The following is a 25,739-nucleotide window of genomic DNA, read 5'->3' on the forward strand; positions in this document are numbered from 1 at the left end:
ACATACATTGGGTTGTTAGGTGTCTTGTGTCCAAATTTGGTGCCAATTCGTCCAGTAGTTTTTGAGTTCTGTTAATCCCACAAACGAATATTACATTTTTATTTATATAGAAGATTGGCATTGCCTTAGCATTTGCGGGTAAAAACAAACAACCCCTCGTCTTTGTTGTGCCCGCATCTCCTTTGCTTTCCGACGTGCTCCTTCCTCCTCCTCTCTCTGGCTTTGTCTGCAAACCAAAACAGAACGTTGGCGTCTTGAGGGTTCTGATTTTTGCATAACTCCCTCCAAGGGACCAATCGCTGGGCGAGCTGATCTGAATCGAACGCGCCGTAGCCAATGGGAGGGCAGGCGTGGAGCGTGTTCGGAAGGCAGTGGTCCTTCCAGCTGAGCTGCCTTCTCTCTCTTGGAGCCTGGCCTTGGCACAGCATCCAATCCTCCTCTGGACCTGGGCATTGGCCATTTAACCCTTTGTTTCTGTTGGCTGGAAAACTCAGATTGCGCCCTGGGGGCAAAGCTGGCATGTCGGTGGCAGGGCTCAAGAAGCAGTTCCATAAGGCCAGCCAGGTAAGAGGAACATAATATGGTTTGGGACTTTGGGTAGGAGGACACCTGCAGCCTTTCCAGGGTTTGCAAATCAGGAGGGTGAATTGAGGCAAGAGGGTCATTGCTGGCTACTGGCTGGGGAAGAGTTGCCCAACTCAACAGATATTTCTCAAGCCCAGTGTTTCTCAACCTGGGGGTCGGGACACCTGTGGGGGTCGCGAGGGGGTGTCAGAGGGGTCGCCAAAGACCATCAGAAAACATAGGATTCTCATAGAATCATAGAATCAAAGAGTTGGAAGAGACCTCATGGGCCATCCAGTCCAACCCCATTCTGCCAAGAAGCAGGAATATTGCATTCAAATCACCCCAATCATTCTATCGTTGTTGGGGTTCAGAATGTTATTTCATTGTAGGTGAACTATAAATCCCAGTAACTACAATTCCCAAATGTCAAGGTCTGTTTTTCTCAAACTCCTCCAGTGTTCACATTTCAGCATATTGAATATTCGTGCCCTGTTTGGTCCAGATCCATCACTGTTTGAGTCCACAGTGCTCTCTGGATGTAGGTGAACTACAACTCCAAAAATTCAAAGTCAATGTCCACCAGATCCTCCCAGTGTTTTCTCTTGGTCATGGGAGTTCTGTGTACCAAATTGGGTTCAATTTCATCATTAGTGGTGTTCAGAATGCTCTTTGATTGTAGGTGAACTATAAACCCCAGCCACTACAGCTCCCAAATGACAAAATCAATCTCCCCCCCCCCCCACAACCCCACCAGTATTCAAATTTGGGCATATTGGGTATTTGGGATTTGAAAATACATCCTGCATATCAGATATTTACATTACGGTTCATAACGGTAGCAAAATTATAGTTATGAAGTAGCAATGAAAATGTTATGGTTGGGAGTCACCACAACGTGAGGAACTGTACTAAGGGGTCGCGGCATTAGGAAGGTTGAGAACCACTGGAGTCTAGCCCATTGATTCCCAAATCCTTGCCCTCCCAGAATCTCTGACCCTTGGCCAAGGTGGCTTCTGGAAGTTGAGGTTTAATACACGCAGGAGTTTGAGAATCACTATGTTGCCAATCGTGGAGGGTTGCAAATAGTTGTGTGTTTAATACACTACCTCAAAATAAGCCTAAAAGCTGTGATTGCAGAATTCTCTGGAATTTTCCTGTGTGATATCCAGCAAAGGTACCACTTCCTCAGCCCTGTCCATCTTACTTCTGTTGCAACATCTCTGCCCATAGTGGTTGATTTGTGATTTTGTATTGTTGATGTGTTATTTATAATGGGTTTTTTTGTGTTGTATTTTTATTTACTTACATTTTATTTATTGCTATATTCTGTTTATACTGATGTATTGTTTTGCTGGGCTTGGGCTCATGTAAGCCGCCCCGAGTCTCCTTGGCGAGATGGGGGTAGGGTATGAACAGAGGCGGCCCTAGGTAATTTTCAACGGTAAGCAAACAGTATTTTGGCACCCCCCCCCCAACCAATCATTGATATATATTTTCTGTTTGTCGTGGGAGTTCTGTGTGCCATATTTGGTTCAGTTCCATCATTGGTGGAGTTCAGAATGCTCTTTGATTGTAGGTGAACTATACATCCCAGGAACTACACTTGCCGCACTTGCTCCCTTGCCTGGCCCACTTTGGGTCCGGAGGCGTGCCTGAAGACCCCGGCGTGTGCACCAAAAGTCACCTCTTCTCCTGACTTTCTCCTCAGCCATTGGGACCGAGAGAGAGAGAGAGAGAGAAAGAGAGAGGTGGAGATGCCCGCCTTTCCTGAAGGTAGGTGCAAAAACAAAGGAGGGAGCGGATGTGGGAGATACCTCCAGCCGGAGGGTCTCTCTCTCTCTCTCTCTTGGTCCCAATGGCTGAAGAGAAAGTCAGGAGAAGAGGCTACTTTTGGTGCGCACGCTGGGGTCTTCAGACACGCCTCCGGACCTGAAGTGGGCCAGGCGCGGCGGCTCGTCCCCTTGGCCCACCCGTGGATTGGGGAGGGGAGAGGAGGCAGGTGGAGCGCTGGGGGATCGGGAAAGGGAGCCGGTCATGGGGAAGGGATCGAACGTGGAGAACAATTGAGCGCTGGCTCTGCTTGCGCACCCGGTGGCCGGGTGGAGCAGGAACGAGAGGGGCTTGGCGAGGCTCAAGGGTCCAGCCCCTTAGGGAAGAGGATCGCCCAGCAGCGAGGCAAGAAAGCCGAGGCTCCCCCCGGACTGCTAGGGCTGTTGTGAGCTGAGGGGTGCTCGAGGGGCATTGTGAGCTGAGTGGGCTGTTGTGAGCTGAGTGGTGGTCGAGGGGCATTTACAGAGGCGGCTCTGCGCCCCTGGCAAAAAAAGTGTTCTGCAACCACTTACTTCGTGTAATGGACGAGCCGCCCCTGGGTATGAATAAAGTTTATTATTATTATTATTATTATTATTATTATTATTATCTCTCAGGCTGTTCAGGTCCCATTTGCCCCATCTACACTGAAACTGCATTATGTGGTCAGTGTAGGCCAGGCATGGACAAACTTGGGCCCTCCACGTGTTTTGGACTTCAACATCCTGGTTGGATTACTGCAACGCACTCTACGTGGGGTTGCCTTTGAAGACTGCTTGGAAACTACAACTAGTCCAGCGAGAAGCAGCCAGATTGCTCACCGGAGCGACGTACAGGGAGCATACCACCCCCCTGTTGCGCCAGCTCCACTGGCTGCCGATCCAATTCCGAGCGCAATTCAAAGTGCTGGTTTTGACCTACAAAACCCTATACGGTTCCGGCCCAGTGTATCTGTCCGAACGGATCTCCCTCTACGTCCCATCTCGAAGCTTAAGATCTTCTGGGGAGGCCCTGCTCTCGACTCCGCCACTGTCACAAGTGAGGCTGGCGGGGACGAGGATCAGGGCCTTCTCAGTGGTGGCCCCCACCTGTGGAACTCACTCCCCGGGGAGATTAGATCGTCATCTTCCCTCTTGGCATTTAGGAAAAAACTGAAGACCTGGGTCTGGGATCAAGCCTTTGGTCATTCTGACAGCTAACTGAAGGATCTGATGATAGACAAGGACAAATGGAATGGAATGGATATATGGACTCTGAACCCTGAGCATGAGACTTTTATGATTTTATTATGTATTGATGTTTTTAATTAATTGTTGAATTGTTTGTATTTGTATTGCTTGTGAATTGCCTTGGGCATCTAATTGTGCCCCCACTGTAAGCCGCCCTGAGTCCCCCCCGGGGTGAGAAGGGCGGGGTATAAGTAAATGAAATAAATAAATAAATAAATAAACTCCCACCATTCCTAACATCCCAAGGCCGCCATTCCTAGCAGCCTCGCAGCTGCTTAAGGAAGGGGCCTGAGGTTGTTAGGAATTGTGGGAATTGAAGTCCAAAACACCTGGAGAGCCCAAGTTGGCCCAGCCTGGTGTAGACTCCCACAATACTGTTCAGATGCCATTTCAAACAGCATTATATATGGCAGTGTAGATGGAGCCTCAGACTCATTTAGATACAATTATTTATTTATTTACGACATTTATATGCCGCCCTTCTCACCCTGAAGGGGACTCAACGACTTACAAGATATATATACATACAATATATTATATTATTAGCATAGTACAATAGCAGTATTATATATTACTATATTGTAGTATACCATTATATTGTAATATTATTAATAATATTACATATAAATATATCATTATAATATCATATTATTATTAGTATTATATTGCATTACATTATTTATATAAATAAAAATGTAATGTTTAATGTATTGTCGAAGGCTTTCATGGCCGGAATCACTGGAATGTAATGTTTGTTTCGGGGATTAACATAACTCAAAAACCACTGGACGAATTGCCACCAAATTTGGCGACAAGATACCTACTAACCCAAGGAGTGACCATCACTAAAAAAATTGATTTTGTCATTTGGGAGTTGTAGTTGCTGGGATTTATAGTTTACTTACAATTCTGAACTCCACCAATGATGGAATTGAACCAAACTTGGCACACAAAACTACCACAACCAAAGGAAAATACTGGAAGAGCTTGGTGGGCATTGAGTTTTGGAGTTATAGTTCACCTACATCCAGAGAGCACTGCGGACTCAAACAATGATGGATCTGGACCAAACTTGGCACGAATATTCCATATCCACAAATATGAACACAGATGGAGTTTGGGGGAAATAAACCTTGACATTTGGGAGTTGTAGTTACTGGGATTTATAGTTCACCTACAATCTAAGAGCATGCTGAACCCCATCAATGACAGAATTGGGGCACACTTTCCACACAGAACCCCCATGACCAACAGAAAATACTTAAGGCCATCCAGTCCAACTCTCTTCACCAGGGCAAGAAAACACAATCAAAGCCCTCCTGACAAAGAGCCATCCAGCCAAAGATATAGATTGATAAATATGATTCACACAGATATAGTATCATAGATTTGAAAGGGACCCCTAAAGAAAGACAACGATATGTTGCCTCTTCCAGAGTAGGCAAACCAGACACTCTCCACATCAACACTGAGAAAGAAAGAGCAATAAATACTGTTTATCTATAAACATAAAGAAATTACGTATATTAGAAACCAATACTTTCACATTACTTTGTTTTCCAGATGACCAGACTGGGCCACAGCAACGCGTGGCAGGGGACAGCTAGTAATATTATAAATAATATATATACAATATATTATATTATTAGAATAGCACAGGAGAAAAGGTGGAACTGCCCTCTGGCCCCCTCTCTGTTCACTCCGGCCCAGAGTGGCAGTTGGTGCTGTGGGGAGGGGTCCCCAATTTATGACATATACAGGAGACAAGATGGAAAGGGAAGGAGCCTGAGGCTGTTAGGAATTGTGGGAGTTGAAGTCCAAAACACCTGGAGGGCCCAAGTTGGCCCAGGTCTGGTCTAGATCAAGGGAGATAATGTTTGGAATGCTTCCTCTATTTACCTATTTGTTTGATTATACACTTACAATTTACCTTTGCGGAACTGAGGAGGCAGGATGGGTTTCCCATGAAGATTCTAATCCTAATCCAAATTACTTTTTGCATTGCTAAGTGAATACATCCCAAGGCCATGCATTCATTTCAAATTCTGATGTCCTATCATTTCTAACCAGTTCTGTTGATTAGAGTGGACAGTCAGACCCGTGACTTTTTGCAACACGAGGCATTCGTCTGGTCATTGTTTTCTATGATCTGGCATTTCACATCGTCTTGAATGGTCAATCTGTGAGTGGGCCATGGAGGCAGCACACTTGGGGGGGGGGGGAGAGATTTACATTGAAGCACAAAGTGCTTTTTTGTTGGGCAAGAAGAATGACTTCAGGCAAGTTTGACAAAATATGCCACTCAGTGGTGTGACGTGGCACTGCCTGGTGGACGCTGACTCCATCCAGGGAGAACGAAACACCATCTCATAGCCACAGAATCCTGCTTGATTCCCTTGCAGACAAAAAAGCCCTTTGTCTCCTTTCCTTTCTTACATTCTGAGATTCTGCCTATTGCTTTCCTTGAACCTCAATGAAAACAAGTAACATTCAGTATTTCTTCGGGGAACGCAAGAAGGGTCTTTGGAACATGATCCTAGTCGAATTACTTATGTACTTTTCCTATTTGATACCCAAACTGTGGAATAATGAGACCATGCCTATAATGTTGGATGAAAATATGGGCCACTTTATTTTTATATATATCCACTCTTCTTTTTTCCTTTTTAACTTAGTCTCAAAGGCTGATCGATTTTCCCACGGCCATCCCCTTTTCCTTTCCTCCTTTGTATGCGGGAAGACAGGATGAGTCTTTAATGCTACATTATGTCATTGAGATGCAGTACATGCTCATCATGTACTTTCTAATCTCAAAAGTTTTCTTTGGGTTCTGTTGGTCTTTTTGTACATTTTTCCAGTATTGTACTTTGTTTTGTGTTATGCCAAGGTCACTGTATTTTTATTACTATTTTCTGCTGCAGCTATTCAGTGAGAAGATCAGTGGAGCCGAAGGAACCAAACTAGATGATGAATTCCAAGAGATGGAAAGGGTAAGCGGACACGGTGTAAATGTCAGAGCCATCATCAGATTCTCCCCCTTTCCATACAGAACGGTGCATTTGTAGAATTGCTGTGATATATGGTTATCCTGAATGCCATGTTAGTTTATAGTATTGGGTTTGTAAATTGCTATCACCCAGAGAGCCTGTGTCACAGCTTATGTGGGATTTCCTCATTTTAGTTTCCCAAGAAGTCTTTGAGATACATCGTTTCCAAATCAGGACTGTTTCAGTCCCCAAGATTTTAGAACCAGAGACATTGTTTGGGACAAAGTTTTTTGATGTCATAAACACAAAGCAGGCCCTGGAGATGTGACTGAACATTGAAGAAGATCTACAAGCCACTTTAAACACCTTTGCAGAAGCATACACGAAGCTTGGCCTGTCACTGAACATCGAGAAAGCCAAAGTGCTGTTCCAGCAGTCACCAGCCATCCCCTCCCCAATGCCAGAGATACAGCTTAATGGTGTAACATTAGAAAATGTTGACCATTTCCGCTCGCTTGGCAGCCAACTCTCCACCAAAGTCAACATCGACACCGAAATACATCACCGCCTGAGCTCTGTGAGTGCAGCATTTTCCCGAATGAAGCAGAGAGTGTTTGAGGACCGAGACATCCGTAGGGATACCAAGGTGCTTGTCTATAAAGCTATTGTCTTCCCAACCCTGCTGTACGCCTGCAAAACGTGGACTGTCTACAGACGTCACATGCAACTCCTGGAATGATTCCATCAGCGTTGCCTCCGGAAAATATGCAAATCTCTTGGGAAGACAAGTGAACAAACGTCAGCGTGCTGGAAGAAGCAAAGACCACCAGCATTGAAGCGATGGTCCTCCGCCATCAATTCCGCTGGGCCAGCCACATTGTCCGGATGCCTGACCACCGTCTCCCAAAGCAGTTGCTCTACTCTGAACTTAAGAATGGAAAATGGAACGTTGGTGGACAGGAAAAGAGATTGAAAGATGGGCTCAAAGCCAACCTTAAAATCTCTGGCATAGAAACTGAGAACTGGGAAGCCCTGGCCCTTGAGCGCTCCAGCTGGAGGTCAGCTGTGACCAGCAGGGCTGCAGAATTCGAGGAGGCACAAGTGGAGGGTGAAAGAGAGAAACGTGCCAGGAGGAAGGCGCGTCAAGCCAACCCCGACCGGGACCGCCTTCCACCTGGAAACCAATGCCCTCACTGTGGGAGAAGATGCGGGTCAAGAATAGGGCTCCACAGCCACCTATGAATCTACAAGGAAACCCATCATGGAAGACCATCTTAGGTTCTTGTGGGTTTTTTTCGGGCTATAGGGCCATGTTCTAGAGGCATTTCTCCTGACGTTTCGCCTGCATCTATGGCAAGCATCCTCAGAGGTAGTGGGGTCTGTTGGAATTAGGACGATGGGATTATATATCTGTGGAATGGCTGGGGTGGGGCAAAGAGCTCTTCTCTGCTGGAGCTAGGTGTGAATGTTTCAGACCATCTTACTCATCCAACGAAGGATCGCCTAAGTAAGCAAGTAAGTATTATTACTATTATTACTATTATTATTATCTGCACACATTATTCACCGATGCATCACACAGTCCTAGACACTTGGGAAGTGTCCGACGTGTGATCCAATACAACAGCCAGCAGAGTGATCTTGTTTGCTGTGGACTCATCTTGTTGTGTTTCAAATAATAATAATAATAATAATAATAATAATAATAATAATACACTTTATTTATATTCCACCCTTCTCCCTTAGAGTATTCAGAGTCAATTACAGAATTTACATGCATAGGCAAGCATTCAATGCTTTTTTACAATCATATACAATGAGACAAACAAATGCAAACAAGGGAGAGGCTTCTCTTTTCATTTCTGGCTTCTGAAGGCGATGCACATTTCTGGCTCTGGGGAGGTACTTTCTCCATTTTCAAGCCAAGGAGCCTGCGATCGCATCTCCTTCTATGAACCGGCACAAACTCTAAGATCTTCCGGGGAGACCCTCATCTCAGTCCCACTACTGTCTCAAGTGCAGTTGGTGGGGACGAGAGAGGGGGCCTTCTCAGTGGTGCCCCCCCCCCGCCTCTGGAACGCCCTTCCAATGGAAATAAGACAGGCGCCATCCCTCCCCTCCTTTCGTAAGAGCTTGAAGACCTGGTGGTTTCAACAAGCCTTCGAAAATGACCAGTTCTAACTCATCCCCACACATTGTCTAATACGGCCTTATTCTTCCTACCAGTTACCCAGATCATTTCCTCTAATTGGCCCCGGAATGAACAGCCACAGACCCGTACCTAATATTATTGTTTCCTGCCATAGCATTGCACTGCCCCAGAATTTTCCTGCCATAGCATTGCATTGCCCTAGAATTTTTGGGCTTGCACAAATCTTGGCCCGGCCTTTTAAATTTTTAAATTGCCTTGAACAGGTAGGATTACTTTTAATATATGTGTGTTATGGCGACAATTTTTATGCTTATATTTTGTTTTGTTAATCTTATGGTTATGTTGTTTTTTTACTTTGTATGTTTTGTCATGTTACCTGGGAACCGCTCTGAGTCGGGGAGATGGAGCGGTATATACATAAAGTTTTATTATTATTATTATTATTATTATTATTATTATTGTCACCTCCTGGTTGTGTGGCCAGCAAGATTGCTTGGAGTGTCTGCCTTTTCCTGCCAAAGTGGTACCTATTTATCTACTCGTATTTGCATGTTTTTGAGCTGCTAGCTTGACAGGAGTTGGAGCTGACAGACAGGAGTTCACCCTGTCTTGTGGATTGAACTACCGACCTTCAGGTCAGCGGTTCAGCAGCACAAGGGTTTAACACATTGTACCACCACGGCTCCTAAGCATGAACTACAGACAGTGCTGCTTAAATAGAACACAGGTCGAAGTAAAGGTGAAAATACAGATAGACATATTTTTCAATGCAGCTTGAGATTCCTCCCCTTCACCTTGACAGTCAGAGAATGGCTAGGTCCTAAGATATGAAAATCTTACTGAAGTAGTAAGAATGGGATAATGATTGATTCATGCGTTCTAATTCCAAGGAACCTGACACACACTAGAATAGAGCTTTCCAAACTCTGCGTCAGAACACATTAGTGTGTTACCTGTAGTCCACAGGCGTGTTGCATGAAAAAGGCCTCCCCACCCCTACAAACAAAGGCTGCCTACCAGGAAGACACAGTCAAAGCCCTCCCAACAGATGGCCAGCCAGCCTCAATTCAAAAATATCCAGAGATGGAGACTCTGGAGACAAGAGTTGGAAGGGATCCCAAAGGGCATCTTGTTCAACCACTTCTGCCATTAAGGAATCAGAGCCCTCCCAACAGATGACCATTTTGCCTTCATTCAAAAATCTCCAGAGAAGTTCAATCCCTACAGAAGTGGAGCTTATGGACATTGTAGTGCAAAATATGTTTTGGATACCAGGCTGTCCTACAATTGGTTCCTACAATTAGGCAACCTAATCACATTTTCAGTCCCCACCAGAGTCCCAGTGGTGAGCTCCTGTCTGTCAGCTCCAGCGCCTGTCAACCTAGCAGTTCAAAAACATGCACATGCGAGTAGACAAATAGGTACCACTTAGGCAGGAAAAGGCAAAAAGATGCTCCAAGCAATCTTGCCCTTAAATATTTATTTCTTGATTTTGTTTCCCCATCCTTTACTCCCAATATAGGGATTCAAGATAAGTAACAATAAATATATAAGTGTTAATAAAACAATGCAGATACACATACTTTTGTAAGGACCAGAGGTAAAGTATGAAACTTCCTCTAAAAAGCATATGTTTTCATTGCAGAAAATCGATGTCACAAGCAAAGCTGTGGCGGAGCTTCTCTCAAAGTCGACTGAATACCTCCAACCCAATCCAGGTATATCAGCAACAATAGCTATGATAGTTATAATTAATATTCATTATAAAAATATGGATTAATTAATAATTATAATTATTGATTAATTAATAATTGTAATTATTGATTAATTAATCATTATATTAATTAATTATAATTATTGATTAATTAATAATTATAATTATCGATTAATGAATAATTATTATAATAAATTAATTAATTATAATTAAATAATTATTTCCATGAATTAGTAGAAACCTTATTCTGGCATCCCTCTGATTCCTGTGATTTCAAAAACTATCTTCCAGGAATTAGGAAAAATGTCTTAGCCATAAAGACAACCAACATGTTATTATTACGTATCTAGTGATACATTTATGTATCAAATCAGATGCTAATTCTGCCATAATTAATATTTTCCAAAAGCCAAGCTTGCTTTGTAAAAATCCTTGACATAGCATTGCTTACTTATGAAAGTAAGCAATGCTATATCAAACTTTCACCCCAAAACTTGCCTTGATTAAGTAGAAGTTGGGTGGGCATCTTTTAGGAGTGCTATAATAATAATAATTGTGTATTGCTGCATGGCTGGAGGTTGGACTAGATGCCCTTTGTGGTTCCTTCCAGTTCTATTCATTGTTTCTGTTGTTTTGACTGCAATAGCTAGGAAATAGAATCCGTTGAGTACATTTTTCCTGTTTTGTAGGTTGTTCTATCAGGTTCAGTAACACAAAAACACTTCGTTGTGTTGCTGAGGGCTTTCATGGCTGGAATCACTGGTTGCTGTGAGATTTCCGGGCTGTCCAGCCATGTTCCAGAAGCATTCTCTCCTGACGTTTTGCCCACATCTATGGCAGGCATTCTCAGAGGTTGTGAGATAGAAAACTCACAGCAACCCAAACACTTCATTGTTGATTAGAACTTCCTGATTGTGAGAGCCATTCAGCAGTGGAACTCTCTGCCCCGGAGTGTGGTGGAGGCTCCTTCTTTGGAAGCTTTTAAACAGAGGCTGGATGGCCATCTGTCAGGGGTCATTTGAATCCAATATTCCTGCTTCTTGGCAGAATGGGGTTGGACTGGATAGCCCAGGAGGTCTCTTCCAACTCTTTGATTCTATGATTAATCTACCAGGACAATGGACCCAATTTTATGTCAGATTTTGATTGGAAGATAATCCCAATGTAATCTCGATTCTTGTTAAACTTTTGTGTGAGGCTGCCAGGGTTCGAGAACTGTTTCAATGAACAGATGTTTTAGTTTCAAATGAATACATGTTTCTAGTTCAATGGTTGTTTACCACCTTTCTATGCCAGTCTCAAACCCCGCTTTTTCTCTAAGCCTACAGAGCCAAACTGGGTATGCTGAATACAGTGTCCAAGATTCGAGGACAAGTGAAAACCACTGGCTATCCACAGACAGAAGGCCTCCTGGGAGACTCCATGCTCAGATATGGGCGAGAACTTGGAGATGAGTCTACTTTCGGTGAGTTTCTGCAACTTGCCACCTTACCACCAACTTACCACCAGGTCTACGCTCTGGTTACATCCCGAATAGACTACTGCAACGCTCTCTACATGGGGCTGCCTTTGAAAACTTCTCGGAAGCTTCAATTAGTCCAACGGTCGGCAGCCAGGATGTTAATCAGAGTGGCGTACAGGGAGCATACCACTCCTTTGTTGCGCCAGCTCCACTGGCTGCCAATCAGCTTCCGGGCACAACTCAAAGTGCTGGTTTTAACCTTTAAAACCCTGAATGGTTCTGGCCCAGATTACCTGTCCAAACGTATCTCCTGTTATGAACCATCACAAAGCTTAAGATCGTCAGGAGAGGCCCTGCTCTTGATCCCACCACTCTTGCAAACACGGTTGGGACAAGGGACAGGGCCTTCTCGGCAGTGGCCCCCGTCTGTGGAACTCTCTCCCTAAGGACGTCAGGTTGGCCACCTCCTTCCTGTTCTTTAGAAGACAATTGAAGACTTGGCTTTGGGACCAAAGGTTAGCAGCAAATTGGATAGGAAATTTTTGAACACTGCGACATTGGATTTACCTGCCTGGATCTTGGTTTTAACAGCACGTTATTTTATTGTTAATGAATTTGTTAATGTATTGTATAATGTTTTAAATTGAGTTTTATGGTTTTAATTGAAGTGGGTGTTGATAGCATCATTGATGCTTATGTGAGGCCGCCTTGAGTCCCCTTTGTGGGGAGAAGAGCGGAGTAGAAATGAAATGAAATGAATGAATAAATGAATAATCACATTGAGAAATTTCCCAGTTGTAGAACACAGCAGTGGATTAAACTGCTGAGTTGCTGAACTTGCTGATTGAAAGATCGCAGGTTTGAATCCGGGGAGCAGGGTGAGCTCCTGCTATTAGCCCCAGCTTCTGCCAACCTAGCAGTTCAAAAGCATGCAAATGTGAGTAGATCAATAGGTACCGCTCTGGCGGGAAGGTAATGGCACTCCATGCAGTCATGCTGGTCACGTGACCTTGGAGGTGTCTATGGACAACGCCGGCTCTTTGGCTTTAAAAGGAAGATGAGCATCACTCCCAGAGTTGGATGCGACTGGACTTAAACCTTTACCTATGGCTTGTGTAGAAGGGCCCTGAGTGCCCTTTTTTTTTTACAGCCCTGCCTTAGTTAGCCAAGTAAATGGGTTTTGGGGCATTACTTTTTGAATCAAACATCTGGTACCAAAGGCAGATATAATAGAGAAAGAATAGCGACAGGTTCCTGCCATCTCAAAGAGATAAGTTCAACATGTCTCAGCAAACCTTTGGTTCACAACAGACAATATGCACATGTGAACATGAAGCAAAGGTCAATGAAGCCTTGCAGAAGTAAGCCAAAATGTTTTGAGCCTGCTAAAAACTACTCCACTTTGGTTATGACTTCCATGTTGATGGTCAGATTGATAGAGCTGGGTATCTGGACCATCATTTCAATTGCAACACTCCTTTAAAAATCCCTTTGGATAGACAGGGAAAGAGAAGCTGGGCAGATTTAATACTTTGTAAAAAGAAGCTCATTTGTGAAACCTTTTGCTAACTGATGTCCCAGAAGATGTGAACTCTATTCGTAATGTGTTGTCTCATCGTGATATAAGCTGATTCCAGCTAAATAAGTATTGGGAAAGATAGTGGTGGAAATTGGAATTGGATGGCTGTGAATTTTCCGGGCTGTATGGCCATGTTCCAGAAGCATTCTCTACTGATGTTTCACCCACATCTATGGGAGGCATCCTCAGAGGTTTTGAGGTCTTTGACAACACATTGAAATTAGAATTGTTCATGTTTCCGATAATGGAGACTAGGGTGTGTGATGTATAAATATTGCTTCTTCCCCCGAGGCTCTGCACTTATCGATGTGGGGGAAAGCATGAAGCAAATGGCTGAAGTGAAAGACTCTTTGGACATCAACGTCAAGCAGAACTTCATTGATCCTCTACAGCTGTTGCAAGACAAAGATTTAAAGGAGATCGGAGTGAGTTTATCTTTAGCTTGAATAACTATGTATCAATGTATATCCCACTGAGAAAGTTCACATTTTACATATATGGGCATTTTCTGCTGCAGTGCTTCTCAACCCGGGGGTTGGGACCCCTGGGGGAGTTGCGAGGGGGTGCCAGAGGGTCACCAAATACCCTCAGAAAACAGTATTTTCTGTTGGTCATGGGGTTCAGTGTGGGAACTTAATCCCAATTGGTGGAGTTCAGAATGCTCTGTGATTGTAGGTGAACTATAAATCCCAGCAACTACAACTCCCTATTTTCCCCAAACTCTACCAGTGTTCACATTTGGGCATGCTGAGCATTCCTGCTAAGTTTGGTCCAGATCCATCATTGTTTGAGTCCACAGTGCTCTCTGGATGTAGATGAACTACAACTCCAAAACTCAAGGTCAATGCCCACCAAACTCTTCCAGTATTTTCTGTTGGTCGTGGAAGTTCTGTTTACCAAGTTTGGTTCAATTCCATCATTGGTGGAATTCAGAATGCTCTTTGATTGTAGGTGAACTATAAATCCCAGCAACTACAACTCCCAAATGACAAAAACAATCCCCCCTCCAACCCCACCAGTATTCAAATTTGGGCATATTTGCACCAAAATTGGTCCAGTGAATGAAAATACAGGGTTAGTCAAAATGCATAGGCCAATAAGCCATTCAATTGAATGGCTTATTGGCCTATGCATTTTGACTAACCCTGTATATCCTGGATATCAGATATTTACATTACGATTCATAACAGTAGAAAAATTACAGTTATGAAGTAGCAACGAAAATAATTTTATGGGTGGGGGTCACCACAATATGAAGAACTGTATTAAGGGGTCCGGGCATTAGGAAGGGTGAAAAACTCTGCTCTACTGCAACATATTTGACAGTAATTATACCTTTATTCTCAGTGCCAGAGAAGAAGAAGAATATAAATTAAAGCTCTATCTCCTCAAGAGGGATTCAGGGTGGTTTCCAAATAACATCACCAAAACATACAAAGTAAACAGCATAACATAAAATTAACAAAACAACATAAGCATAAAATTATTAAAAGAATATGTCTCTTCTTAGCAGACAAATCACCCTTTAGCTCATGGAAGTAGAAACAAAATAGATGTGGAGAATCATGCCTTAACTTTTGCTGTTCTCAATGTCTAGACCAGTCACGGGCAAACTTCGTCCCTCCAGGTGTTTTGGACTTCAACTCCCACAATTCCTGGTCTCAGGCCCCTTCCTTTCCTCCCTCAGCTGCTTAAGCTTAAATCCCAACTCCTTACTACAAGAAAGCAAGGCTTCAGTAAGCAGGACCACTGTAGTCATTCCTTGGCAACTTCACTTGCTGGGGTTTGGAAATGTCATTCCACTTGTGTCCCAATTGGTAGCAGAACAGATTTTTGGCTAGTGATATTGGTGATTATATCTGAACACTTCATGCAAGCTTAAGGTTGCAACCATAGGAAATCATTAGGATTACATGAGCCCTTTGCAGTGCAATCTTCTCTGTTGTTTTTCCCTCCCCAAAAAGAGAGGGAAAAGGAGAACCTAAGTTCTGAAATGCAATGAAATGAAATGCAAAGATACAGAATGGTGGATGCCTGGCTCGAGAGCAGTACGTGTGAAAAAGAGGAGGGTGACTAAAACGATCAAGGGTCTGGAGAACAAGCCCTATGAGGAGCGGCTTAAAGAGCTGAGCCTACCAACTCCAGAGATCCCTCCGTTCTGAGGACCAAGATTTGTTAGAAATTCCCAATGTCAAGACCTTGCATCTAACAGCAACCAGACGCAGAGCCTTTACAGCAGTGACACCATCACTCTGGAACACTCTGCCATCTGAAGTCCGTGCCTTGCAGGACTTATCAGCTTTCCGCAGGGCATGTAAGACATATCTGTTTCGACAGGCCTTTGAACTCTGATATTGCTGTTTTTAAATTGTGTTAATTTTTAGCCTGTTCTTGTAAGCCGCTCCGAGCCCCAGGGGAGTGGCGGCATATAAGTTTGAATAATAAATAAATAAAAATAAATGTTTAGCCTGAAGAAGAGAAGGCTGAGAGGAGACATGATAGCCATGTATAAGTATGTGAGAGGAAGTCATATTTATTATTTATTTATTTGCTTCATTTGTATACCGCTCTTCTCAGCCCTCAGGCGACTCAGAGCGGTTAACAACCAGTTTCAACAACACAATACAAAATCATTAATCAATTAAAACAGTAGTATCAATTAATTAACATCAAATTATCAATACATCAGTACAGCACTATAACAATCCATCATGTCTCATCAATAGAATCAGCATCCGAACTCATTGTTCATTATTCCATTCCAATAATCAATCAATTGCACTGCTTAGTTGAAAGCCTGTTCGAAAAGCCAGGTCTTCACACTCTTCCGGAATGCCAATAGAGAGGGGGCAGATCTGATGTCTGTAGGGAGGGCGTTCCACAGCCGAGGGGCCACCACTGAGAAGGCCCTGTCTCACGTCCCCGCCAGGCGTGCTTGTGAAGCCGGCGGGACCGAGAGCAGGGCCTCCCCAGACAATCTTAACGTCCTAACTGGTTCATAGGAGGAGATGCATTCGGACAGGTAGGTCGGGCCAGAACCGTTTAGGGCTTTAAAGGCTAAAGCCAGCACTTTGAATTGTGCCCGGTAGCAAATTTGCAGCCAGTGGAGCTGGCGCAACAGAGGAGTCATAGGGAGGAGGGAGCAAACTTGTTTTCTACTTCCCTGGAGACCAGGACATGGAGCAATGGCTTCAAACTACAAGAGAGGAGATTCCATCTGAACATTAGGAAGAACTTCCTGACTGTGAGAGCCGTTCAGCAGTGGAACTCTCTGCCTTGGAGTGTGGTAGAGGCTCCTTCTTTGGAGGCTTTGAAACAGAAGCTGGATGGCCATCTGTCGGGGGTGCTTTGAATGCAATTTTCCTGCTTCTTGGCAGGGGGTTGGACTGGATGGCCCATGAGGTCTCTTCCAACTCTTTGATTCTATGACTCTACTTGTGTCCCAAATGGCAGCTGAACAGATTTTTGGCTAGTGATATTGGTGATTATATCTGAACACTTCACACAAGTCTAAAGACATGGCAACCATAGGAAATCATTAGGATTACATGAGTCCTTTGCAGTGCAATCTTCTCCGTTGTTTTTCCCTCCCCAAAAGAGAGGGAAAGGGAGAACCTAAGTGAGAGTTGAGATATAAAAGAAAGCCATATTTTGGCAAAGTCTCACTTCTAAGTTGGACAGTGCAATGTCCAAGTTCTGAAATGCAATGAAATGAAATGTAAAGATACATAATGGGGGACGCGTGGCTTGAGAGCAGTACGTGTGAAAAAGATCTTGGGGTCCTCGTGGACAGCAAGTTAAACATGAGCCAGGAATGTGATGCGGCAGCAAAAAAAGCCAATGGGATTTTGGCCTGCATCAAGAGGAGCCTAGTGTCTAGATTTAGGGAAGTCATGCTACCCCTTTATTCCACCTTGGTTAGACCACACCTGGAATATTGTGTCCAATTCTAGGCACCACAGTTGAAGAGAGATATTGATCAGCTGGAATGTGTCCAGAGGAGGGCGACTAAAATTATCAAGGATCTGGAGAACAAGCCCTATGAGGAGCGGCTTAAAGAGCTGGGCATGTTTAGCCTGAAGAAGAGAAGGCTGAGATGAGATATGACAGCCATGTATAAATATGTGAGGGGATGTCAGAGGGAGGAGGGAGCAAGCTTGTTTTCTGCTTCCCTGGAGACTAGGATGCGGAACAATGGCTTCAAACTACAAGAAAGGAGATTCCATCTCAACATGAGGAAGAACTTCCTGACTGTGAGAGCCGTTCAGCAGTGGAACTCTCTGCCTCAGAGTGTGGTAGAGGCTCCTTCTTTGGAGGCTTTGAAACAGAGGCTGGATGGCCATCTGTCGGGGGTGCTTTGAATGCAAGTTTACCTGCTTCTTGGCAGGGGGTTGGACTGGATGGCCCATGAGGTCTCTTCCAACTCTAGGATTCTAAGATTCTATGACTCTACTTGTGTCCCAGTTGGCAGCTGAACAGATTTTTGGCCAGTGATATAATAATAATAATAATAATAATAATAATAATAATAATAATAATAATAATAATAACAACTTTATTTTTATACCCTGCCAACCATCTCCCCTTGGGGACTCGGGGCGGCTTACAAGGGACACGCCCAAGATTACAATTAAAACACACATGTAAAACACTTTAACCAATTAAAACATCAGATAAAAACAAATAACAGCACAATTGAAAGCAATATAAAAACAATATGGCTGAAAGAAACATAGCTGAGGTATAGATTCAATGAGTGCATTGGTGATTATATCTGAACATATCACACAAGCCTGAAGAGATGACAACCATAGGAAATCCTTAGGATTACATGAGTCCTTTGCAGTGCAATCTTCTCCGTTGTTTTTCCCTCCCCAAAAGAGAGGGAAAGGGAGAACCTAAGTGAGAGTTGAGATATAAAAGAAAGCCATATTTTGGCAAAGTCTTACTTCTAAGTTGGACAGTGTAAAGATTTGCTCATATTCGGTGTCCAGCATGTAAAGATTTATTCCCGAACAATATTTGGCATGTTCACAGATGCTGAGTTTATTATTATTATCTTTGGCTGACCTAATTCCACGGGACTTTGCCTAGAAACATAAATCAATATTGTAACAGTGTCATGCTTGCAAAAAGCCTCCCCGTTTCATTTCACCACGGTGCTTTCGTTCCTTTTCTCTCCTTGTTTTGTGAAACAGCACCATCTGAAGAAGCTCGAAGGACGGCGCTTAGATTACGATTACAAAAAGAAACGTCTTGGGAAGATACCAAACGAGGAGGTCAGGCAAGCTGTAGAAAAGTTTGAAGAGTCCAGAGAGTTGGCAGAACGGAGCATGTTCAACTTTTTAGAAAACGACGTAAGGTTCTTTGACTGCTTGAGGTCTTTCAAAGTGCAGTATATTAATCTCTGTGCCCAAAATACTTCTCTCATAAATAATATCATAATGTAGAAACCTATCTATCCCACTAGCTTTGTATCAGTCTTAAACTGAGATCCCTTCCAGACAGTCCCTCTGTCCCAGGATCTGACCCCAGGTTTTCTGCTTTAGACTGGATTATATGAGTCCCCGCTGCCAGATTTATTTATCGAGTAATCAGCAACCAGCAACCAGTCAATTATATTACATTTCTAACAGAACAAAGCAAACAAACAGACAAAATATAAAAATACAAAATACAGAATACAAATTTTGTGAGTTTGGTAGTTGATTAAATGTCCTTTGACCAGTATCTGGCCACTTGGAGTGCTTCTGGTGTTGCTGCAAGAAGGTCCTCTATTGTGCATGTGGCAGGGCTCAGGGTGCATTGCAGCAGGTGGTCAGTGGTTTGCTCTTCTCCGCACTCGCATGTCGTGGATTCCACTTTGTGGCCCCATTTCTGAAGGTTGGCTCTGCATCTCGTGGTGCCAGAGCGCAGTCTGTTCAGCGCCTCCCAAGTTGCCCAGTTCTCTGTGTGCCCAGTGAGGAGTCTCTCATTTGGTATCAGCCATTGATTGAGGTTCTGGGTTTGAGCCTGCCACTTTTGGACTCTTGCTTGCTGAGGTGTTCCAGCGAGTGTCTCTGTAGATCTTAGAAAACTATTTCTAGATTTAAGTCGTTGATGTGCTGGCTGATACCCAAACAGGGAATGAGCTGGAGATGTCTCTGCCTTGGTCCTTTCACGATTGGCTGCTACTTCCTGGCGGATGTCAGGTGGTGCAATACCGGCTAAGCAGTGTAATTTCTCCAGTGGTGTAGGGCGCAGACACCCCGTGATAATGCGGCATGTCTCATTAAGAGCCACATCCACTGTTTTAGTGTGGTGAGATGTGTTCCACACTGGGCATGCATACTCAGCAGCAGAGTATCATAGTGCAAAGGCAGATGTCTTCACTGTGTCTGGTTGTGATCCCCAGGTTGTGCCAGTCAGCTTTCGTATGATATTGTTTCTAGCGCCCACCTTTTGCTTGATATCCAGGCAGTGCTTCTTGTAGGTCAGAGCACGGTCCAGAGTGACTCCCAGGTATTTGGGTGCGCTGCAATGCTCCAGTGGGGTTCCTTCCCAGGTGATCTTCAGAGCTCGGGATGCTTCTCTGTTCTCGAGATGAAAGGCACATGTCTGTGTTTTAGATGGATTAGGGATCAGCTGGTTTTCCTTATAACAGGCAGTAAGAGCACCTAGAGCTTCGGAAAGCTTCTGTTCTACCATCCCAAAGCTCCCTCCTTGAGCAGTAATGGCACGGTCATCAGCATAGATGAAACTCTCTGTCCCTTCTGGCAGTGGCTGGTCATTTGTGTAGATGTTGACCATGGATGGAGCAAGCACGCTCCCCTGAGGCAGGCCGTTCTTCTGTTTCCGCCATCTGCTTCTCTGGCCCTGGAACTCAACAAAAAAGCTCCTGTTTTGTAGCAGGTTTCCTATGAGGCAAGTGAGGTGGTCGTCCTTTGTGATATTATACATTTTTCTCAGGAGGAGGCAGTGGTTCACAGTATCATAGGCCAGATAATCTGGGATATACAGAAAACCTGGGATCAGGTTATAATCCTAATAAACCTAGGTTATAGTTTTGGAAAACTAGGAATCTCCGTAGCTTTTTGGAAGCGTAACCCTTTTGGAAGAGGGGCTGACCAAAGGCAAGATGGATGGATGGCATCCTTGAAGTGACTGGATTGACCTTGAAGAAACTGGGGGCGGTGACGGCCAACAAGGAAAACACAAGTCTTCAGTCCTGCCAGCACAAGGGTTTAAGCCATTGGGCAGCTGGGGGCGCCTTACCTGGAGGACTGAACTTTGCCCATGCCTGATATAGATCAATGTTTCAATCATGTCTGGTTGGCAGGGGTGGATACACTATAACAATGGCTCCCAACTTTGGTCCTCCATGTGTTTATGTACTTCAGCTCTCATAATTACTAATAGCTGGTAAACGATTTGGAATTTCTGGGAGTTGAAGTCCAAAACACCTGGAGTACCAAAGGTTGGGAACCGCTGCATTATCCATAGGAGATTTGTAAGCATCTCCCTTCCCATAGATAGCATGTTAAAATGGGCCACAGTAAAGGATCTGTGATATTGTCGAAGGCTTTCATGGCCGGAATCACTGGGTTGATGAATCCCAACAAAGGATTTCCCCAGGCTGGAAGCAGCCAGGCTTTGAAGCTGCAAGGCTATTTAATGCTAATCAAGGTGGCCAATTCCACAGATATATAAACCTCACTTGCCTAGTTTCCAACAGACCTCACAGCCTCTGAGGATGCCAGCCAAAGATGTGGGCGAAATGTCAGGAGGGAATGCTTCAGGAACATGACCATACATCCCAGAAAACTCACTACAACCCACTGTCATGTGCATAATTTTAGATTTTGGCATATTTCAGAAGTCCCAATAAGGAATAATCAACTTGTAGTGACGTCTCCTCTTCTTCCCATTCTTCCCCTTCTTCTTCTTCTTCTTCTCCTCCTCTTCCTCCTCCTCCTCTTCCTCCTCCTCCTCTTCTTCTTCTTCTTCTCCTCCTCCTCCTCCTCTTCTTCTTCTTCCTCCTCCTCTTCTTCCTCTTCTTCCTCCTCCTCCTCCTCTTCTTCTTCCTCCTCCTCCTCCTCCTCCTCTTCTTCTTTTTCTTCTTCCCCTTCTTCTTCTTCTTCTTCTCCCTCCTCCTCCTCCTCTTCTTCTTTTTTCTTCTTCTTCTTCTTCCTCCTCCTCCTGCTCCTCCTCCTCCTCTTCTTCCTCCTCCTCCTCCTGCTCCTCCTCTTCTTCTTCCTCCTCCTTCTCTTCTTCTTCCTCCTCCTGCTCCTCCTCCTCTTCTTCCTCCTCCTCCTCTTCTTCTTCTTCTTCTTCCCCTTCTTCTTCTTCTTCTCCTCTTCTTCTCCCTCCTCCTCCTCTTCTTCTTTTTTCTTCTTCTTCTTCTTCCTCCTCCTCCTCCTCTTCTTCTTTTTCTTCTTCCCCTTCTTCTTCTTCTTCTCCTCTTCTTCTCCCTCCTCCTCCTCCTCTTCTTCTTTTTTCTTCTTCTTCTTCTTCCTCCTCCTCCTGCTCCTCCTCATCCTCCTCCTCCTCTTCTTCCTCCTCCTCCTGCTCCTCCTCTTCTTCTTCCTCCTCCTTCTCTTCTTCTTCCTCCTCCTGCTCCTCCTCCTCTTCTTCCTCCTCCTCCTCCTCCTCTTCTTCTTCTTCTTCTTCTTCCCCTTCTTCTTCTTCTTCTCCTCTTCTTCTCCCTCCTCCTCCTCTTCTTCTTTTTTCTTCTTCTTCTTCTTCCTCCTCCTCCTCCTCTTCTTCTTTTTCTTCTTCCCCTTCTTCTTCTTCTTCTCCTCTTCTTCTCCCTCCTCCTCCTCCTCTTCTTCTTTTTTCTTCTTCTTCTTCTTCCTCCTCCTCCTGCTCCTCCTCCTCCTCTTCTTCCTCCTCCTCCTGCTCCTCCTCTTCTTCTTCCTCCTCCTTCTCTTCTTCTTCCTCCTCTTGCTCCTCCTCCTCTTCTTCCTCCTCCTCCTCCTCTTCTTCTTCTTCTTCCTCCTCCTCCTCCTCCTCTTCTTCTTTTTCTTCTTCCCCTTCTTCTTCTTCTTCTCCTCTTCTTCTCCCTCCTCCTCCTCTTCTTCTTTTTTCTTCTTCTTCTTCTTCCTCCTCCTCCTCCTCCTCTTCTTCCTCCTCCTCCTGCTCCTCCTCTTCTTCTTCCTCCTCCTTCTCTTCTTCTTCCTCCTCCTGCTCTTCCTCCTCCTCCTCCTCCTCTTCTTCTTCTTCTTCTTCTTCTTCTTCTTCTTCTTCTTCCTTTTCTCCTCCTCCTCCTCCTCTCCTTCTTCTTCTTCTTCTTTCCAAATCTTTTCCCCAAACTTGTGTCTTAGGATAGATTACGATTTCATTCAGGAACAATGCAGCTTAAAACTTTCAAAAAGTGAACATTAAAATGACATCATTCACAATTATTAAAGCTATTTAAACATAAACTTTAAAAGGCGAAGAGCAATTAAAACTAATAGGAACCTGGTTTCTCCTTGCTCTTGAACACATAATGCATGTGGGATTGTGTTTTAGATTACCCAGTATGGATAGAGGTAGCGTACAAAATCCTTTGAATACATTTCCCTTTTGATTTCCTGTGTTTAGATAGAGCAAGTGAGCCAATTGCTCGTCTTCGTAGAAGCTGCACTCGACTATCACAAGCAGTCCACGGATATTTTAGACTACTTGCAAAGCAAGCTACAAGACAGGTAAGAAGAATTTCCAGGCTGCTTATGTCTCAGTTCCCTTTTTCTGCTGCTATTCATTATTATTTTAGTTTGTTTGAATTCATTTTGTTTGCATGCCGTTTGGAAATCTTAGTATTGTCAGGTAGACCTTTTGGTCTGAGAATGAAACAGAGTTGCTTGTAAACAATTGCAATGCTGTGTTGTCAAAGGCTTTCATGGCCGTAATCACTGGGTTGCTGTGAGTTTTCTGGGCTGTATGGCCATGTTCCAGAAGCATTCTCTCCTGACATTTCTCCCACATCTATGGCAGGCATCCTCAGAGGTTGTGAGGTCTGTTGGAAACCAGTCAATTGAGGTTTATATATCTCTGGAATAATGCCCAGGGTGGGAGAAATAACTTTTGTCTGCTTGAGGCAAGTGTGAATGTTGCCATTGGCCACCTTGATTAGCATTGAATGGCCTTGCAGCTTCAAAGCCTGGCAGCTTCTTGCCTGGGTGATCCTTTATTGGGCCCTGATTGTTTCTTGTTTGGAATTCCTGTTTTTTGAATTTTGCTTTTTTTTTTTTTGCTGTCCTGATTTTAGAATTTATATTTTATTTATTTTCATGGTTTCCTCTTTTCTATTGAAATTGTTCAACTTGAGAAACTGCAAGACACTTCTGGTGTGAGATAATTGGTAACCTGCAAGGATGTTGCCCAGGGGATGCACAGATGCTTTACCATCCTGTGGGAGGCTTCTCTCATGTCCTGGCATGAGAAGCTAGAGCTGACAGATGGGAGCTCACCCCACTCCCTGGATTCGAACTACTGACCTTTAAGTCAGCAGCCCTGCTGGTACAAGGAAGGTCCACAGTGCTTGAATGAAGGACCTTCCTTCTCTCCCTCCCTTCCCTTCTTTCCTCCCTTTCTTTCCTTTTCTTCCTTCCTTCTCCTTCCTTTCCTTTTTTCCCTCCTTCCCTTCCTTCCTGTCCATCCTTCCTTTCCTTCTTTTCCTTCCTCCCTCCCTTTCCTCCTTTCCCTTGCTTCATTTCCTTCCCTCCCTCCTTTCTTCCCCTCCTTCCTCCCTCCTTCCTTCTTCCTTTCCTTCTTTTCCTCCCTCCTTTCCCTCCTTTCCCTTTCTTCATTTCCTTCCCTCCCTCCTTTCTTCCCCTCCTTCCTTCCTCCTTCCTTCCATCTCCTCCGTCCCTCCCTCCCCTTTTCCTTCCTTCCTGTCCCTCCTTCCTTCTTCCTTTCCTTCTTTTCCTCCCTCCTTTTCCTCCTTTCCCTTTCTTCATTTCCTTCCCCTTCATTTCTTTCCCTCCTTTCTTCATCCCCTCCTTTCTTTCCCTCCTTCCTCCCTCCCTTCCTGTCTCTCCTTTTTTTCTTCCCTTCTTTCCCTCCCTCCCTTTTTCCTTCCTTCCTGTCCCTCCTTCCTTCTTCATTTCCTACTTTTCCTCCCTCCCTTTCCTCCTTCTTTCCCTTTGATTTCCTTCCCCCTCATTTCCTTCCCTCTCTCCTTTCTTTCCCTCCTTCCTTCCACCTTCCTTCTCCTCCCCCCTTCCTGTCCCTCCTTTTTTCCCCTTCCTTCCATTCTTTCCCCCCCTCCTTTTTTCCTTCCTTCCTGTCCCTCCTTCCTTTCCTCCTTCTTTCCCATTCTTCATTTCCTTCCTCTTCATTTCCTTATTAAAAGGAAGGGACAGTCAAGAAGTAATGAGAGGAGGAAAAAAGGGAAGGAAGGAAGGAGAGAAGCAGGGAGGAAAGAAACAGGTAGAGATGGAAGAAAGATGAGAGATAGGGAAAGAAAAAGAAGAAAGGAAGGAAAGAGGGAAAGAAGGAGAGAAAGAGGGAGGGAAGGTTGGCCACAGCAACGCGTAGCAGGGTACAGCTAGTAATAATAATAAAACTTTATTTGTACCCTGCTACCATCTCCCCAAGGGACTCGGTGCGGCTTACATGAGGCCGAGCCTACAACACATACAATAAACAAAAGCAATAACAATTTGTTGTTCATTCGTTCAGTCGTCTCCGACTCTTCGTGACCTCATGGACCAGCCCACGCCAGAGCTCCTTGTCGGCCGTTACCACCCCCAGCTCCTTCAAGGTCAGTCCAGTCACTTCAAGGATGCCATCCATCCATCTTGCCCTTGGTCGGCCCCTCTTCCTTTTGCCTTCCACTTTCCCCAGCATCATTCCCTTCTCCAGGCTTTGCTGTCTCCTCATGATGTGGCCAAAGGACTTCCACTTTGTCTCTAGTATCTTTCCCTCCAGTGAGCAGTCGGGCTTTATTTCCTGGAGGATGGACTGGTTGGACCTTCTCGCAGTCCAAGGCACTCTCAGGACTTTCCTCCAACACCACAGCTCAAAAGCATCGATCTTCCTTGGCTCAGCCTTCCCTAAGGTCCAGCTCTCACATCCGTAGGTGACTACAGGGAATACCATGGCTTTGACTAGTCTGATGTCTCTACTCTTTACTATTTTATCGAGACTGGACATTGCTCTCCTCCCAAGAAGGAAGCGTCTTCTGATTTCCTGGCCACAGTCTGCATCTGCAGTAATCTTTGCGCCTAGAAATACAAAGTCTGTCACGGCCTCCACGGTTTCTCCCTCTATTTT

At 44.5% G+C, this 25,739-nt stretch overlaps 1 protein-coding gene across 2 annotated transcripts in view; it reads left to right on the plus strand.

Moving 5' to 3' along the window:
• The first annotated feature begins 338 nt into the window (after positions 1 to 338).
• Positions 339 to 25,739, plus strand: part of SH3GL3 (SH3 domain containing GRB2 like 3, endophilin A3) — a 30,902-nt gene continuing 5,501 nt past the window's right edge. Inside the window, exons 1-7 of one of the 2 annotated variants that reach the window (XM_060755220.2) lie at positions 339 to 564; positions 6,527 to 6,595; positions 10,390 to 10,462; positions 11,780 to 11,923; positions 13,791 to 13,924; positions 18,698 to 18,856; positions 23,064 to 23,167. In XM_060755220.2, coding sequence (XP_060611203.2) covers positions 520 to 564; positions 6,527 to 6,595; positions 10,390 to 10,462; positions 11,780 to 11,923; positions 13,791 to 13,924; positions 18,698 to 18,856; positions 23,064 to 23,167 — 728 coding nt within the window. In that variant the 5' untranslated portion in view covers positions 339 to 519. Of the gene's footprint in view, positions 565 to 6,106; positions 6,159 to 6,526; positions 6,596 to 10,389; positions 10,463 to 11,779; positions 11,924 to 13,790; positions 13,925 to 18,697; positions 18,857 to 23,063; positions 23,168 to 25,739 lie in introns of those variants that run through there. The other variant, XM_060755221.2, reaches the window with a different exon arrangement.

This window comes from Anolis sagrei, chromosome 9 (assembly GCF_037176765.1).
Source record: "Anolis sagrei isolate rAnoSag1 chromosome 9, rAnoSag1.mat, whole genome shotgun sequence".
NCBI classification, from domain to species: Eukaryota; Metazoa; Chordata; class Lepidosauria; order Squamata; family Dactyloidae; genus Anolis; species Anolis sagrei.